This window comes from Cryptomeria japonica, chromosome 5 (assembly GCF_030272615.1).
Source record: "Cryptomeria japonica chromosome 5, Sugi_1.0, whole genome shotgun sequence".
NCBI classification, from domain to species: Eukaryota; Viridiplantae; Streptophyta; class Pinopsida; order Cupressales; family Cupressaceae; genus Cryptomeria; species Cryptomeria japonica.
Window position 1 is genome coordinate 150511709 of NC_081409.1, and position 15247 is coordinate 150526955.

Sequence of the window (15247 nt, forward strand, 5' to 3'; positions counted from 1 at the left end):
AGTGCAAGAAACTAATGGATTACGCATGATGCCTATTTGTCAGGTTTTCATCATGGTACTTGCCCAAGGTGCTTGTTTGCTAGGTTTTCACTAGTGGATGAAATTATTTTTCGTTTCTTTTTCTCTTTTGTTTTTCAATTTTCTTTTTACTTTTTTTTACTTTTGGAAGATAATGGATACATGATAGGAGATATGAATAAGGAATCAAGTTGTTCTCTAGATAGTACCTCTGAAAGATGTTCTATAATGATCCATGGCTATATTGAAGGTATGCTCAAAGACTTTGGTAGGATAATGAAAAAGGAATATGAGATGGATGATTGGATGGAACTAGGGTAAGGATTTATGCAAAGGATTGGATAAGAGGGATGGAAGGGTGAAAAATAGGTGTTGGATAATGGATGGGATGTTGGAAGAATTGTGTATGACTAGATGGAAACACTCGCAAGATTAAAATTATCACACACCTTGAGGGGTGGTGGAGTGATGGAGGAAAACAATATTTTGGATTTTGGGAATTTGATGGAGGAATGGCAATGAATTTTGGAACACAAACCCAAAATGGATTTAAAAGGTTGGAAAGGTTTAGAAGTAGGGATAGCAATCTTGGATGTGAACTTTGATTTTTTCTTAGGATTTTATGCTTCAAGGATTCGCTTGCGAATCCATATGGTTTTTAATTTTTCTTTCTTTTGCAGTTCCTTGGAGCACATTAATTCTAAAAGTGCCTTAGGAGCCCATATGGTTTTTAAATTTTATCTCCTTTGTAGTTCCTTGGGACGCATTTCTTCTACAAGTGCCTTAGGAACCCCTATGGCTTTTGAATTTTCTTCCTTTTACTTAATGGGCCTTTGTGGCCTTTTGGATATCTCTCTTTCTTTTTGGATCACATTTTTCTTTGTTATTACATGTTGATTAGATGGGACGCATTGATCCTTAACTGCATGTGTATTTTTAGGCTTATGGATTTTATGCTTGGCATCTAGATTGTTTAGAAGAGTAACACAATTCATGGGTGGATAGGGATTATATGGAGGGTTCATGGAAGGAGTTATGTAAGTAGATGGTGGGAAGGTTATCAAAGATGTGTGCCTTTGTTGATCTTGAATAGGAGATGGAGGGATGTAAGGACCTAAAATGGATGGAAGGGATGAAGGGATAGGCGTATATTTGGGCTTAGATGGAGAAATATGGGATTTAATAGGGATACCAACATCTTGAAAGTTATCTTTGTTGTTGGAATCATGACCATCAAGATTTGATTTGATATGGAGGGATTCTAATGTACCTTGTTTATGGAGGCTTGACTGCTTGCCTTGATCAATCCTTTGACTAATGAGATATTCATCGCTTTTGGAAGAAGACGTGAGTCCATTTTTAGATGGAGATGGAATAGAAAAAGTGACAGGGTCACAAAGTAGACCAGACCCAATGGATGTAGAGGAACTTAGTTGACCTATAAAGGGGTCATTAACAACTTGCACAAAGATGGAGTCATGAGGGGGACTAAAAGAAATTATGGGATCTTTAGGTGAATATGGAGGCATGATAGGATCCTTAGGAAAAATAGGCGGAATGATAGGTTCATCTCGAGAGATGGGAGATTGTGGAGGACATGGAGGATTATGATAGGCAAATGAAGGGATACTTTGATCTTGACATGGAAGAGGACCATTAGATAAAGTGGAAAGGGTGTTTGGATCTTTATTTTGAAAAGGTGGAAGGTGCATCATGTTCTTTCTTAGGAAGCAAATGAGGAATAGGATTTTGAAGGATGCTTAGATCTTGAGATTGAAGGGGATCATCTTGGAATAAATGGAAAGGTATAAGAGGATCATCATGGAATTATAGGGAGATAGGATCTTGGTCAACCATTGGATGGGATTGGGTAATTTTGGTGTCTTGATCTTGATTTATGATAGGACTTGTTTCTGCATTCTTGAAATTATCATCTTGACATGGAGCCACTTCTAAGGAAGGGAAAGGATTTTGCATAGGCATGGGGGATTCTTGGAAGGTGTTCATGTTTTGGCATGATGGGGAAGCATTTTGGATGGGACTCTTTGGAGTGGGTATGTTTGGAATTAAGGTGCATGATGGCATAGGATCTGGGATTTTTAAATCAATAGAGGAACTTGTATCAAGATTGGGATTAGCTTGGATTTTCATAGGAGATAGCCCTTGAAAGTCAATGTGCAAAGTGTCATCATTAGGTTCATTGTTTGAGGGAGATGGTATGGATTGTTGTTGATAATATTTAGAAGATGAAGGCATTGTGGAAGAGATGGAGGCCACATGTTTCTCTTTAGGTGAGTCATTAGGATCTTCAATTTCAATGACACCATTATCAAGGAGATCTTGAATCTTATGTTTTGATTCCATGCAATCTGAAGTCTTATGTTCATTTCGTCTATCATATGCACAATAGCTACTCAAAACTTTACATCCTTATGGGGTTGTGTTAGGAAATGTGATGAGATTATGCTTAAGAAGCTCTTTCAAAGATGACCCAATAGATTGTCCCAAAGGTGTAAATTGTCTATCTGAAGGATTTTTGGAAGAAATTTCATGTTATCTTTGTGAAGGAGTCATGTGACCTTTCTTGAGGTTTGTCTTTTTATTTTCAATTATTTGTTGTTCCACCTTATATAATCGTTTTAGCATTTCTTGAAGTTTGTCACTCTTTCTATTGTAAATATGTCTCTCAAGAGGGGTCATTGATTCCTTTTTTTGGACTTGAATGTCATATATTTCTCCCTTAAGATCTTGAATTTGTGCCAAGGTAGCCATGGGAATATATGATAGTTATGATCTTATGGGAGAAGATCTAGATGATTCAACATCAAACAATGAAGTTTTCCTACAAATCACACACATGCATGCTATGATGAAACTACTCCATTGCACTCCTTAAATCAAGGTCTCATGTTTTTAAGATTTTTTCTCTCGAAAGCATGCACAATAAGCTGTGATTTATTCGAGATTTAAAATGCAAAGAGAAATAGGCAATAAAAATGAAGAAAGCTTGAGAAATAGAAGAGCGCAAAAATGAGCTAATTGCTAAGTTGCTAGATTGCTAGATGGCTAGATAGATCAAATGAAAGAGGGGGTTGGGTTTTTAGAGAAGTCCTCAAGGTGGATCCAAGTTGTAGGGTGAATGTGGGATAAAATATTGGTTTATAGGTGTAAGTGTTTATCCCATATTCATTAGGTGGATGAAATGGCTAAGAGTGGGAGATGATAAATAGAGGATGTAGTTGATATGGAGGAGATTTGGAAAATGGTTTAATTTAAAATGAGTAAAATAGAATATATAATATTAAATAGATAAATAATAAAATATATTTTGATTTAATGGATTTAATGGAGAATAACGAGATAATATATTATGATATGAATATTAAATTGAAAAATAGAATAAGGAGGAATAAATAATAAAAATATTATAATGAGGATCCACCTGATAATGGAAAAAATTAAGTTTAATTAGAAGGACATTTTAATGGAAATTTTTATGTGCCTACATGGGTTATCATCTGCAAATTGTTTGATCATTCATGGAATGATATATTTTGATATGTTCAGGTTCCCTGTTTCTCCTGGAGTGGACAAATCTAAGTATTTTATGTCCACGTGGCTTATTTTGTTTAATTTTGCTTATTCTGTTTTGGTTAACCCTTGATTAGGATTTCAATATTGTATATCATATATAAGATGTGCAAATGGATGAGAAGTGAATTGTGTGAGAAATGTATGCGAATTATTTGCAAATAGATTTTAGTTTATGGTGATGTGAGAGTTAGTTTAAGAAGAGCTTTAAAGATAATATATTCTACAAGACAATGTGTTGTGATAGTGGATATTATTAGAGATGTTTTCCATGTTATTAGTCACTTGATTATTGTTCAAGCACAATTGCATGATCAAGAGAATCCTTCTCAATTTCTATTCAGCTATTTCATTCGTTGTTGATTGATAGTGAGTCCTTTAGCAACAATTTGTATCTTGTCCTAAAGAAGTGTTCTTCAACTATACAAGTCCTTCTTGTATCTTGCCTAAAGTAGTGCACCTTAGTTTTGCAAGTCCTTCAGGTGTTGGTGCTCCTTGGTTGCAGGTCTAAAATATTGTAAACATTATTATTCATATTGTGAGTTAGATTTGCTAAATAATTGGAATACTGAGAGGGGGGTGAATCAATATTTCTCAAATCTTACAATAATCTTATCTTTGTAGATTCACGTCAATTAGAATGCAACAAAAAGGAATGGGTGATTAAAGAACAACAAAAATAAAGATACCATCTACATCAACATACACAAGAGAACACCAGATTTTTTGCATGGAAACCTGTTAGGGAAAAACTACGAAGAGGGTTAACTCTCAATATGATATAACTAGCTATACAATATTACAAGTGCTCACTACAAGGTTCACTTCCAAAAATAAAGGCTCACTGCCAAAGATGAAGGCTCATTGCCAAAGATGCAAGCTCACTACCAAAGGGCTTACTACTCAAAAGAGAACAAACAAACTAAACTACTAAAGTTGCATCTTACATAAGCATGGAATACAGTTCCAATTAAGCTCAGTAGACAAAATTCACACACTTAATTCTCTCTTCAACTATCCGCTTCAATCACATATCACATCTGATCACTATTTCACACTTCTATCTCTATTTCCTATTTCTTCTATATTTTTATCTCTCTCTCTCTCTCTCTCTCTCTCTCTCTCTCTCTCTCTCTCTCTCTCTCTCTCTCTCTCTCTATATATATATATATATATATGTATGTATGTATGTATGTATGTACATACATACATACATACATACATACATACATACATACATACATACATACATACATACATATATATATATATATATATATATATATATATATATATATATCATCAAAGGAATACATCACATATATATACAGATTCATATCTCAAGTCAGCCATACATTCCTTACAAAGAAAATACCTAGGTACACACTATCACAATATACTTCATATGTCTCATTTACACAAGTCAGCCAAGTATATAACAAAAGTTAATGCCAACTAGAATACACACATTATCCACAATTCTTAACCATGTCCCAAAACTGCAAGATAAAAAACAATCAATTAAAGAAATGTGGATGTCAAGATAAACTATTATATTTCGAAGGAACAAAGAAACTGATAGATTGAACTACCAAACCATGTATCTCACCTTTTGAAGATCCAAAACACATACAATATGGAATATAGGTATGTTTGATATACATGAGTGTACTACCCAAATCACAAACCCATATTTGAAACTATGGAGAAACCCAAAGCAAAACATGATGGACAAAATCACCAAAATACCAAAGCAACAATAAAACAAGTCAACAAAAATATGTTGACATTAATGTCTACCGATAGCCAACACAACATTCTCCTTCATCAATGATAATATTCCAACAAGATTCTCATCGTGTTTTTTCCCTGTTTGGGTTTTCCATTATAATTTGGTGTTCATGTGTTTATGTCTTTATGCTTTGTGTTTTGATGATTAAAGTGTTGATGTTAAATAAGTTAGAACTTAATGATTGTTTTTAAAGTTTTAGACTTATTCATTCCCACTCTTAGTCCTGCTGGGTTTTCAACATCTTGGCCACCCTAGTTGAGAGCACATCCATACCCAATAGACTTTTGCAAGGGGGAAGCCCAAAAGTAGTCAATTAACTAATTCCTCATTCTTCTTACACAAAAAACAATGGGAATGGCCTTGAAAAATCATTTCCCTAAACTTTTGTAAAAATTCTTTATTGTAAGGTGTGTAGCATAAAAAATGGAATTGGGTAAAATGAGACCTAATCCCACTCTCATTCACACATTGGAATAGAAAAGAGCCTAAGGAGATGATTCACTTTGAATACTTCCTGTGAGAGAGAGAGAGAGAGAGAGAGAGAGAGAGAGAGAGAGAGAGAGAGAGAGGAATATCTTTAGGGTTTCTATTCTTTTGTTTCTTATAAAGAAGAGATATACAAAATGCAGTGATATGATTAATTAAGCTATAGAGATGACCTAAAGTGCTGAGATAAACTAAAATATAGGAAAATGCAGAATTGAAACTGAGACACAAAGTACAAAAATGGAAAGGGAATTCTGACATGTGCACTTATCAACAAAATTTGAGCCTAAATGAGCCGAACTAGGGTTTTGGGCACCTTGGTCCCTTATGTTTGACTGAGATAAAACTCTGGAAACTGAAAAGAGACTAGGCACTATTGAATTGCCACAAAAAGTCAGAAAGCTCAAAGGACTAGGACATTGGGTGCCTTGGTCTTGGACTAGGGAGTTGGGTGCCTTGGTCCTAGAAGACTAAGAGATGCTTTCAGATTTAGATCTACACCTAATTGTTTTGTCTTTTCTAAAGATCATGCATTCATCGTATCTCTATACCTACACCTACAACTTGAAAAATGGTGTTTGGGTGGCTATATAGGGTTTTGCCTTAGTCAAACCCCTTGTTTTGATGATTTCCACCTCCACTAATTTTTGATAATATATTAAAAATATATGAGCAAAAACCTTATGTGTGTATAAGATCCTAAATGTACTAAAATGCAAGAATTAGAGTTATATCCTATGATATGAGCTTAAAACTCTAAATGAATATAAATTGAATGTAAATCCTTCAAATCACAAATGCAATGATGGATCCAAGCATGAATGTAAATCTGAAAATAAGTATTGTGAAGCTAACATAGAGACATGAAAACAATATGAAACCATACCAAACCCTAAGGAGAGGTACAAGCCAATCAATAGTCAGTGATCTCCTATAATTCTTCAATGTCCACAAAGCTTCAATTGATGATGAAAATGGTTGATGAATACTTGATGAATGCTTGATTTGTCAATTGAAGACTCCACATAACTTGTACTTTCACTTCATAAGAGGCTCTTTCAATTGCTAGAGTTGTTGGATCCTTCAAATGAGGAAAGGAAAGGCTATATGTATGAAACCCTAACTTTGTTTTTGATTATAGGCCAACCTAGAAATGATATTTTTCCACCAAGTCGGATTTAAACATTATAATACCACCAAAACATGATCTTGAAATTCGGGGAGAAATAGGAGGAACCGATGGGATGCAAGGTATCATTATTATAAGGTGATCCCCAAGTAGAAGTGACGATTCAAGGTGTTTAGATATGTGAAATCGAGCCTTGAAGGTTGATACGAGACATAATTAGGGATTTGACAAGTTAATTAATTGAAAGAATAAAATAAAAAGGGGCACACTTGAGGTGAAGGGCCCAATTTTATGATGTGTAGAGGGATAAAATAGAACTTTAGATTTAATTAAATTCTTAAAGAAAAATTTAAAATGCAAGATGCAACACACTAAGGCAGGTGCTAACCTAAGCATGAAATTGTACCACTTAATTAAGGGTGTACAATTTACAATGCTACATAAGTCTACCCAGGTGGAGGTGCCATCTTAAAGTACACATAGATTGTGGCAGCAAATATTTGTTGGTATCATTGATTCTTCCAACTCTCTTACTCTTTCGAAACTTTTGTAGTCATCCCTTGCCTTGTAGTCCCATAATTTTGAACATATCTATTTTATTTCATCATGTCCATCTCTAAGGAAAATGACTCTTTCCTTTAATAACCCATTAAGTAAATCTACCTCTCTCCTCAAGGAAGTACCAAGTTATCTGCTAACCTCCAAGTCCAAACTAGAATTCCATTCTCTCAAGTTTCTTACACATAATCCCTACTAGGCAATTAAGCCTCCCTTAGCCTCATTAATATTTAAAAATTTGCTTGACTTTCCTTACTATTCCATGAGTCTTCCCCAAATCTAGCTAATCTTCCATCATGTATATCCAAGTCAATAATTCTAAAATTATATTCCTATAGTTCTTCATGAAGTTCCATACCCTCAATCCTTTAGGGGGATTGATAACTATTAGGATACATGACTCATCATTATCATCCAAATACTTATTTTGGAAAATCTCATCCAAAAAAATTATCCTTTGGCTCCTTGTACATTCTCCATATTAATTTAGCCCCTAAAGATTTGTTTTGAAGATTATGTTTCCTTATCCCTACACCTCCCACACATCTTGGTTGACAAATATTATCCCAAGTTGTCAAGGAAATCTTGTTATTCTCTAAATTACCTTGCTAGAAAAGTTTCCTCATAATCTTTTCCATTTTATTGTTAGCTTTTGAGGAAAGTGGAAGACATTCAATAAGAGGTAGTTAGGTATAGTAGAGATGTCTTCTTTCAATTCTCCCTACCTAGGATAGCCACCTTATTAACCATGAAGCTAGTTTATTAGAAATTATCTCTCTCAATTTTTCCCATATTCTATTTGATCCAATCCTTCTAGCCAATGGCATTCCAACATAAACACAAGACAACTGCCCCTTCTTGTAACCCAAAATTTTGATAAATTGTTGTTCCTTCCTATTTGTTGTGTTGAAGAAGTAAATTTCTAATTTGCATATACCCACCTCTTGTCCTAAGACCTTTGAATACCATTGAAGTATGTTCTTGAATTCCCTAGCCTCATTTTCTTAGTACCCGAAAGAGCATAGTATCATTTGCAACTTGTTGATGGGATATTGACAAAAGATTACTAGCTTTCATATTAAGAAGTAACGGTAGAATATTGATAATAATTAATATATGATTAACAACAAATAATTAAAATAATTTCAACTTTTCTAACAAGATTTTGAAAGATATTATTTGAAAGATTTTAATATTCTGAATTTTATAATATTGAAATTAGAAATATTTTGTTATATTTCAATTATTCCTAAACATAATTGAATGAAACTATTTAATTATTCTTTGAAACATAATCCACTCTTATTAATGTACTTCAATTTACTTTTCCAAAAAAAACTATAAATATTAACAGCTATGAAACATCCAATAATCATTTTTTACTTTGACCAATAAAAAGAATAACCTATTTCACTGTTATTAATGTAAAAAACTCTATAAATATTAACAGCCACGAACCATCCAATAATATTTTTTGCTTTGACAAATACAATGAAATAACCTATTTAAGTATTATCATCAATAGTTTTCTAGCTTTAAAGTTGAACAACTATCCTGAAAAAAGTCTACAGTCTTAACTACCTGTCATGAGCAAATAACCACCAGTCTCCTGAACGCTTTTTCTCACCAACCCAGTCAAAAGCATAAACCACCTTTTTCTTATAATTACTTTCCATACTCTCCTGCCATAACCATAAGATTTTGAGTGCAGGCGGGCCTCCTCTTCATTCATTTTGTTGTCCACTTTTTTGTGACATTGCACTGAACATTACTTCTATAGAAGATGGGAAGATCTCCCTGCTGTGAAAAGGCACACACAAATAAAGGGGCATGGACTAAAGAAGAGGATGACAGGCTTATTGCCCACATTCAAGCCCATGGAGAAGGCTGCTGGAGGTCCCTCCCAAAGGCAGCAGGTCTGTAAATTTTGTTCATTTTGATTATAATAGTTGTCAAAGCTTAAACTCTTGGCATATTATCTATTATTTGTTTTTTCCAATCCTAAATATGACTGTTCTTTCACAGGGCTTATGAGGTGTGGGAAGAGCTGCAGGCTAAGGTGGATAAACTATTTAAGGCCTGACCTCAAGCGAGGAGATTTTGCTGAAGAAGAGGATGAACTCATTATCAAGCTTCACGCCCTTTTGGGAAATAGGTATGAAATATATAGTTTTTTTAATGGAGGATTTTATATCAAGGACGAGTTTGTTTTGTTAGTTGGCGTGAGATTATGAGTCTATGATATCTTTTTGGTTGAGAGTCAAAATTGAAAGATATTCATTCCACTAACGCTGTTCAGAAAACAATTCTGACCTCTCCCTTATATCTTAAAGTAATAATTAAGAATATATCATTACCCAAATCTCTTCACCTCCATTCCATCAATGTTATCTAAGGCACAATCTGGATTTCATCCATTATATCATACTTTTAGAGGCGTTAGCAATGAATATACCATTACCCATATCTTTTTGTCTAAGAGTTAAGGACTGAGGCTTGTCCATTCCATCAAAATTGTGTAAGGGCATAATCCTGACTTCATCCATTATATCTTAGTTCTAAAAACGTAATTTAATGAATATAACATCATCCTCATCAATTGTATTCAATCAATTATAATGCTTTGATGTATGAAATAATAGAGGAGTCTCTTCTGTATTAGGTTTATCATTAGGTTTATCATTATGAACATACAATATGAAGTTAACTGTTAGTATGCTAGAGAAAAGGGTTTGTACACACGGACACCGTAATACGGTTTTAGTAATTGGTTGACTCTTCTGTATTAGTTTTATCATAATGAGTATAAAATAGGAAGTTAACTGTTACTATGTTAGAGAAAAGGTTTTATACACACGGACACCGTAATCTGGTTTTAGTAATTGGTTGACTGCGTTCATCCATTTCATATTTCAACGAAGTCTTTAGGCCAGGCTGGTAGGTGGAACTGTTGCCGTGGCCCAAAAGTAGAGAGTTTCAACACGGTGCTTTTTCATTTCAAACTCTAAATGTTTTTTAATATAAATGTAAACTTTTTAACCGTTAGATAATATTTTGGATATAAAGTAAATGGCTGCAAGAATCAAAACCAGTGGATAGAAATCACATCATTAAAAATCATAAGCATAAAAACTGTTAAACTACTAAACCCTAAGACAAGGACAACTTGAAAACTATTTAGGTTTTACCTGGTGCAGTTTTGAATGACTTTTTGATGTCTTCTTTGATAATATTAGGTTAAATTATGTGTGTACTGAGTGTTGAATTTGTGGGTATGGTGGTGCAGATGGTCTCTAATTGCAGGTAGATTGCCAGGAAGAACAGACAATGAAATAAAGAATTACTGGAACACCCACATCAAGAGAAAATTACTGAGCCGTGGAGTAGACCCACTTTCTCACCGTCTTAATAACCGCCCTAATAACAAGAGCAACAGCTGTAATAATAAGTTCCCCAAGGAGGAAGTTATCATGGCAGATTTTTTTCAACATCAGGACTCTGATGTGACCAGCAGCTCTACTAAAAGTGCAGCTTCAGACCCTGACACAGCAGGTGAAGAGAGGGAGGATATAAATCTTGATTTGTGTATCAGTTTGCCTTGTTCTACCCTTCCTAAGAATAATTTAAAGAAGATTAGAGTCATTATAGAAGACAAATCGAGATGTCAGAGTTGAAATATCATTAGATTAGGAGACTGATCATCTTATGTAATTGATTAAATATATTATCTTATGAAGATAAGAATATCTGGACTACAGACAAGACAACCTCAGATCAAAGGCCACCCAGTTACATGGCCTGGGCTACTTTGTAAAGTATTTTTGGATTTCTTGTCAATAGAAGGTACTCCATATTCCACCACTAATTGTATACTGTCTTTATTTTGTATTTTGGGTTTCTTATTTTGGTGTTAAAATGAAGTGTTGAAACTTCTAATCACACTAACCATTTATGGGTTTCCTATTTTAGAGTTAAATTGGAGCCATGCAATCATTTATAATTATTTATGGGTTCTTATTTTGGTGTTAAATTAGAGTCTTGAAATTACTAATTACTTATGACTACTTACAAATGGGTTTCGTTTTATGTTGCTAAATTGACATTGAGAAAAATCTATTTCAATTTATTTTTCAAATTGTCTTGAAGATTACTGACCTTTTCAAAGAGGTTATGTTTAGTAATGAATATGTTAATTTTTTTTCACTTCAAAAAAATATATGAAAAAATTAATTAAGTTTAAAATTTTTACACAAATTTAAGTATGTATTAGTTTATAGTTTATTATTGAAAGTATTGTGAGATAATCAATAATAATTGAAACATTTCTTGTTAAAGTTTTAATATTTTATTATTGATAATTAATTTTATTTGAAAATTTGTACAATTGTCATTTTCATAAGAATATAGAATAAGAATCAAATTGTTTTCAATTGTAATTCACGCATAAATAGAAATTAAGATATCAATCTTACATTTTGTAGATTCAGTTTCGGTTTTGGGGGTTTTTCCACATGAACAAGAACAAAGTGTATTCCTCAAAGATTCCCACCTCATTGCCATGGGTCTCTAAGAATGTTCTACAAATAATATTGTCGGGAGTTACACTTGTTAGTCCATTCCCAATGAAACTGCATGTCAAAATCATTTGTCAAAAAATAATTAAAAATCCAAGTGGTGGTCATCCCTGGAGTTAAGGAGAGAGAATGATGCAAAACATCCTTCACCTTCATGTAGGGAGAGAATGATGCAAAACATCCTTCATGTAAGCGATGAGTATACAAAGGATGTATGATCTCTTCAAAAGCCCATAGAAATTTTTGTAATAGGAGTTCAACACTTCTTGAAAAAGAATGATCTTTCAACCCCCTTTCTAATGAAAATTTGAATGAATGTTTCACTCATGCTCCATGTCATTTTGATTTCAAAGCGGTTGTTCTTAGATTGGGCATCAGACTATGTCTTTGTTTACCTCATGCTCTATGTCATTTTGATTTCAAAGCGGTTGTTGACATGCTGATTAGGAATTAGATTATGCCCATAAGAAACAATCTTTAAAGAATGATTAATTATTGTGAGAATCTTGAAGAATTATTTATCTTTCTATTAATCCTTGGCAAGGGATTTAAAAGCTATGCCCTATGTTTGAGTCAATTTGTGCATTTTGTTCTCCTCTCAACAATGAAGGGTTATGGTGTGATGTGCTCACTTCCAAGAATCAACATCTCTTTGTGATTTCCACAAAAAGGGATCTAAAGTGTTGTAAAATCTTCGCTTTCGACATATCACCTTAGTTTGCATTTTCCTTCTTTTTTTTCCTTCTTCCCTTTCTATTTCATAGACCGCCCTTCAAAGTTACAAACTTTTGGGGGATCAACAAATTTCTTTTAATTTACCTTAATTTTGTAAACATGGCAATACACATAGAATAAGAATCGAATTGATTTCAATTATCATTCATTTATAAATGGAAAATTAAAATGTGAATGCTAATATTTCTTTTATTTTATTTAAAAAATTCTACCTAATCTTATCTTCATAACTAATTATCTCATGAAGATAATCACTAGACTATAGACAAGACAAACATGGCCTAGATCACTTTATAAGGTTTTTTTTTTCTTATCAATAGAAGGTACTCCATATTCTAGCTAATTGTATACCTTTTTATTATTTTGTTTTCCTTGTCTTTGGTGTTAAATTGAAGCTATGAAATTGCTAGTCATTTATGACTACTTACATATGGGTTGATGACATTGTCCAAAAAACATATGATTATATTTGAAAATAAATATCTTAATATTTCTATATATCAAAAAATATTTGAAAAAATAATTAATTTTAATGATAAGTATGTTCCCTCGAGGTGGGTGGGAGGAGATAGTGCACCCACTACTAATGATGTTGAATTCATATGGATCTATGCCTAGAATTGGATTAGTGGGTCAAGCTTATCACCTCATGTATTCATTCTCTAGATCCACAATTATTACAATCAATACTACTTTCGTATGACATTGATAAAATGACTTTTTTGTGTCAATTACTAAATAAAGGGTGGTCAATTGTCCCAATGTTTTTTTATGGATCATTTGATGATACGAAGAAAGTTTTGGGTGGAAGCAATGGCCAAAAACCAAAATAACATAGTGTCTTTTTTCTATCAAAGATTTGGTATTTTTGGGAAGATAAAAATTTGGCAATCACATTATATCAAAATTTAAACCATAACTTACATTATATCAACATAAAATTCCTTTATCTGAATGCACTCAAGCATCATCATAAATGCAAGATCAACTGGCCATAATGAATGAATGCATAGAAATAAAAGGAGAAACATGAATCCATTACAAAACACTCATACAAACTTTTTAAATTGTATAGAAGAAGTTACAAACCCAAGAACAAGCCTTTGGATTCACCCGTACTAACATAGGTCCCTAAAACTTGATCCAGAGGTCAAATTAGGGTTTCTAAACCAAAAACCCTGAAGTAGCACATTCACAAATTATTTTAGCACTTTTTCAAGCTATTTTTGCATATGGGAAAGCTATTTTAGTGATTTTACATGTCGTTTTACTGCATTTGCAACAACAACTAGGATAGAGACCCAAGGTTGACTTTGGGCCCAAATCCTAATAACCAAACAATCAAAAATGCCAAAATTGATTGCAACCCATTTGAGAGGGGTAAATACCCTTCCCATAAATGTTAATTGATCAACCCCAAGATAAATAATAAAACCCCAAGAGATAAAATACCCAAAAGAGTCCAGAAAAATGCATCAAAGGAAACACCGACTTCAGCAAACATACAAACCACCAACCACCAATACAAAATATTTCCATAATAGAATGATGGCAGTAAAAACACAGAGAAAAAATCTTTCCAATGTCATAAATTATTTCAATACATAAAAAATCAAATGGCATAAGAATCCAACTTGGAAATACAAGACAAAGGACATAGAGAGAAGGAAGAATGATCTCCTGCATGAGAAAAATCCTCATGAATAGAAAATCCAGCCAATCAAGCAAGAATTCCAATCATGAAAAATACAAAAGAAACCTCCAGAAAAAGCCTCACAAAATCTCCTCACAACCTTCACAAAATCCCCCTAAAAAATCCTCCAAATCAATACAAATAAGGCTGCAAATGTTTCTCACAATCATCCTCCCAAAATCCTAAAATTCTCTAGCAAATATTCCACACCAAAACCATGTTATTTTTTGGACAAATACCATTCCCAAAAATGGGAGTTGGTTTTTACATACATGAAACAACCAATCTCCACAACCAATCAAAACTAAAGATTAAATTATATAAACCAAACTCATAAATAATAAAGATATCATATAATAACCCACCAAAGATTATTTTATGTACATAATTACTCAATACCGCCAAGAAAACATATTAAGGTATCAAATAATTTCCTCCTATAAAATAGGATGGAAAATAGGAACTCATATATTTATATTATTCACCAGCACATCATCAAAATACACACATAATAAATACAAAGGATAATATTATTATAATTTACATCTTATCTTTTATTAATAATATTTAATAAATTAATATTAATAATAATTAACCTTATACCATAATAAATCTCAAATAAATTAAAGAAGAATAAAAAGGATAAAACACAACTACTCACATAACCATCC

General features: G+C 33.0%; 1 protein-coding gene across 1 annotated transcript; it reads left to right on the forward strand.

The window, feature by feature from the left end:
* Nucleotides 1–9257: 9257 nt before the first annotated feature.
* LOC131067623 (MYB-like transcription factor 4) lies at nt 9258–11435 on the forward strand. Its single transcript, XM_058002706.1, has 3 exons — nt 9258–9490; nt 9600–9729; nt 10861–11435. Exons 1-3 carry the CDS (start codon nt 9358–9360, stop codon nt 11246–11248), a joined length of 651 nt encoding a protein of 216 aa, XP_057858689.1. The 5' UTR covers nt 9258–9357; the 3' UTR covers nt 11249–11435.
* Nucleotides 11436–15247: the final 3812 nt, after the last annotated feature.

Excerpts from the sequence above, each read along its gene's own strand:
- LOC131067623 (XM_058002706.1), top strand. The coding sequence starts at position 9,358 with ATGGGAAGATCTCCCTGCTGTGAAAAGGCACACACAAATAAAGGGGCA. Across the intron at positions 9,491-9,599 it reads GTCCCTCCCAAAGGCAGCAG|GGCTTATGAGGTGTGGGAAG; the intron begins GTCTGTAAATTT and ends GTTCTTTCACAG. Across the intron at positions 9,730-10,860 it reads CACGCCCTTTTGGGAAATAG|ATGGTCTCTAATTGCAGGTA; the intron begins GTATGAAATATA and ends ATGGTGGTGCAG.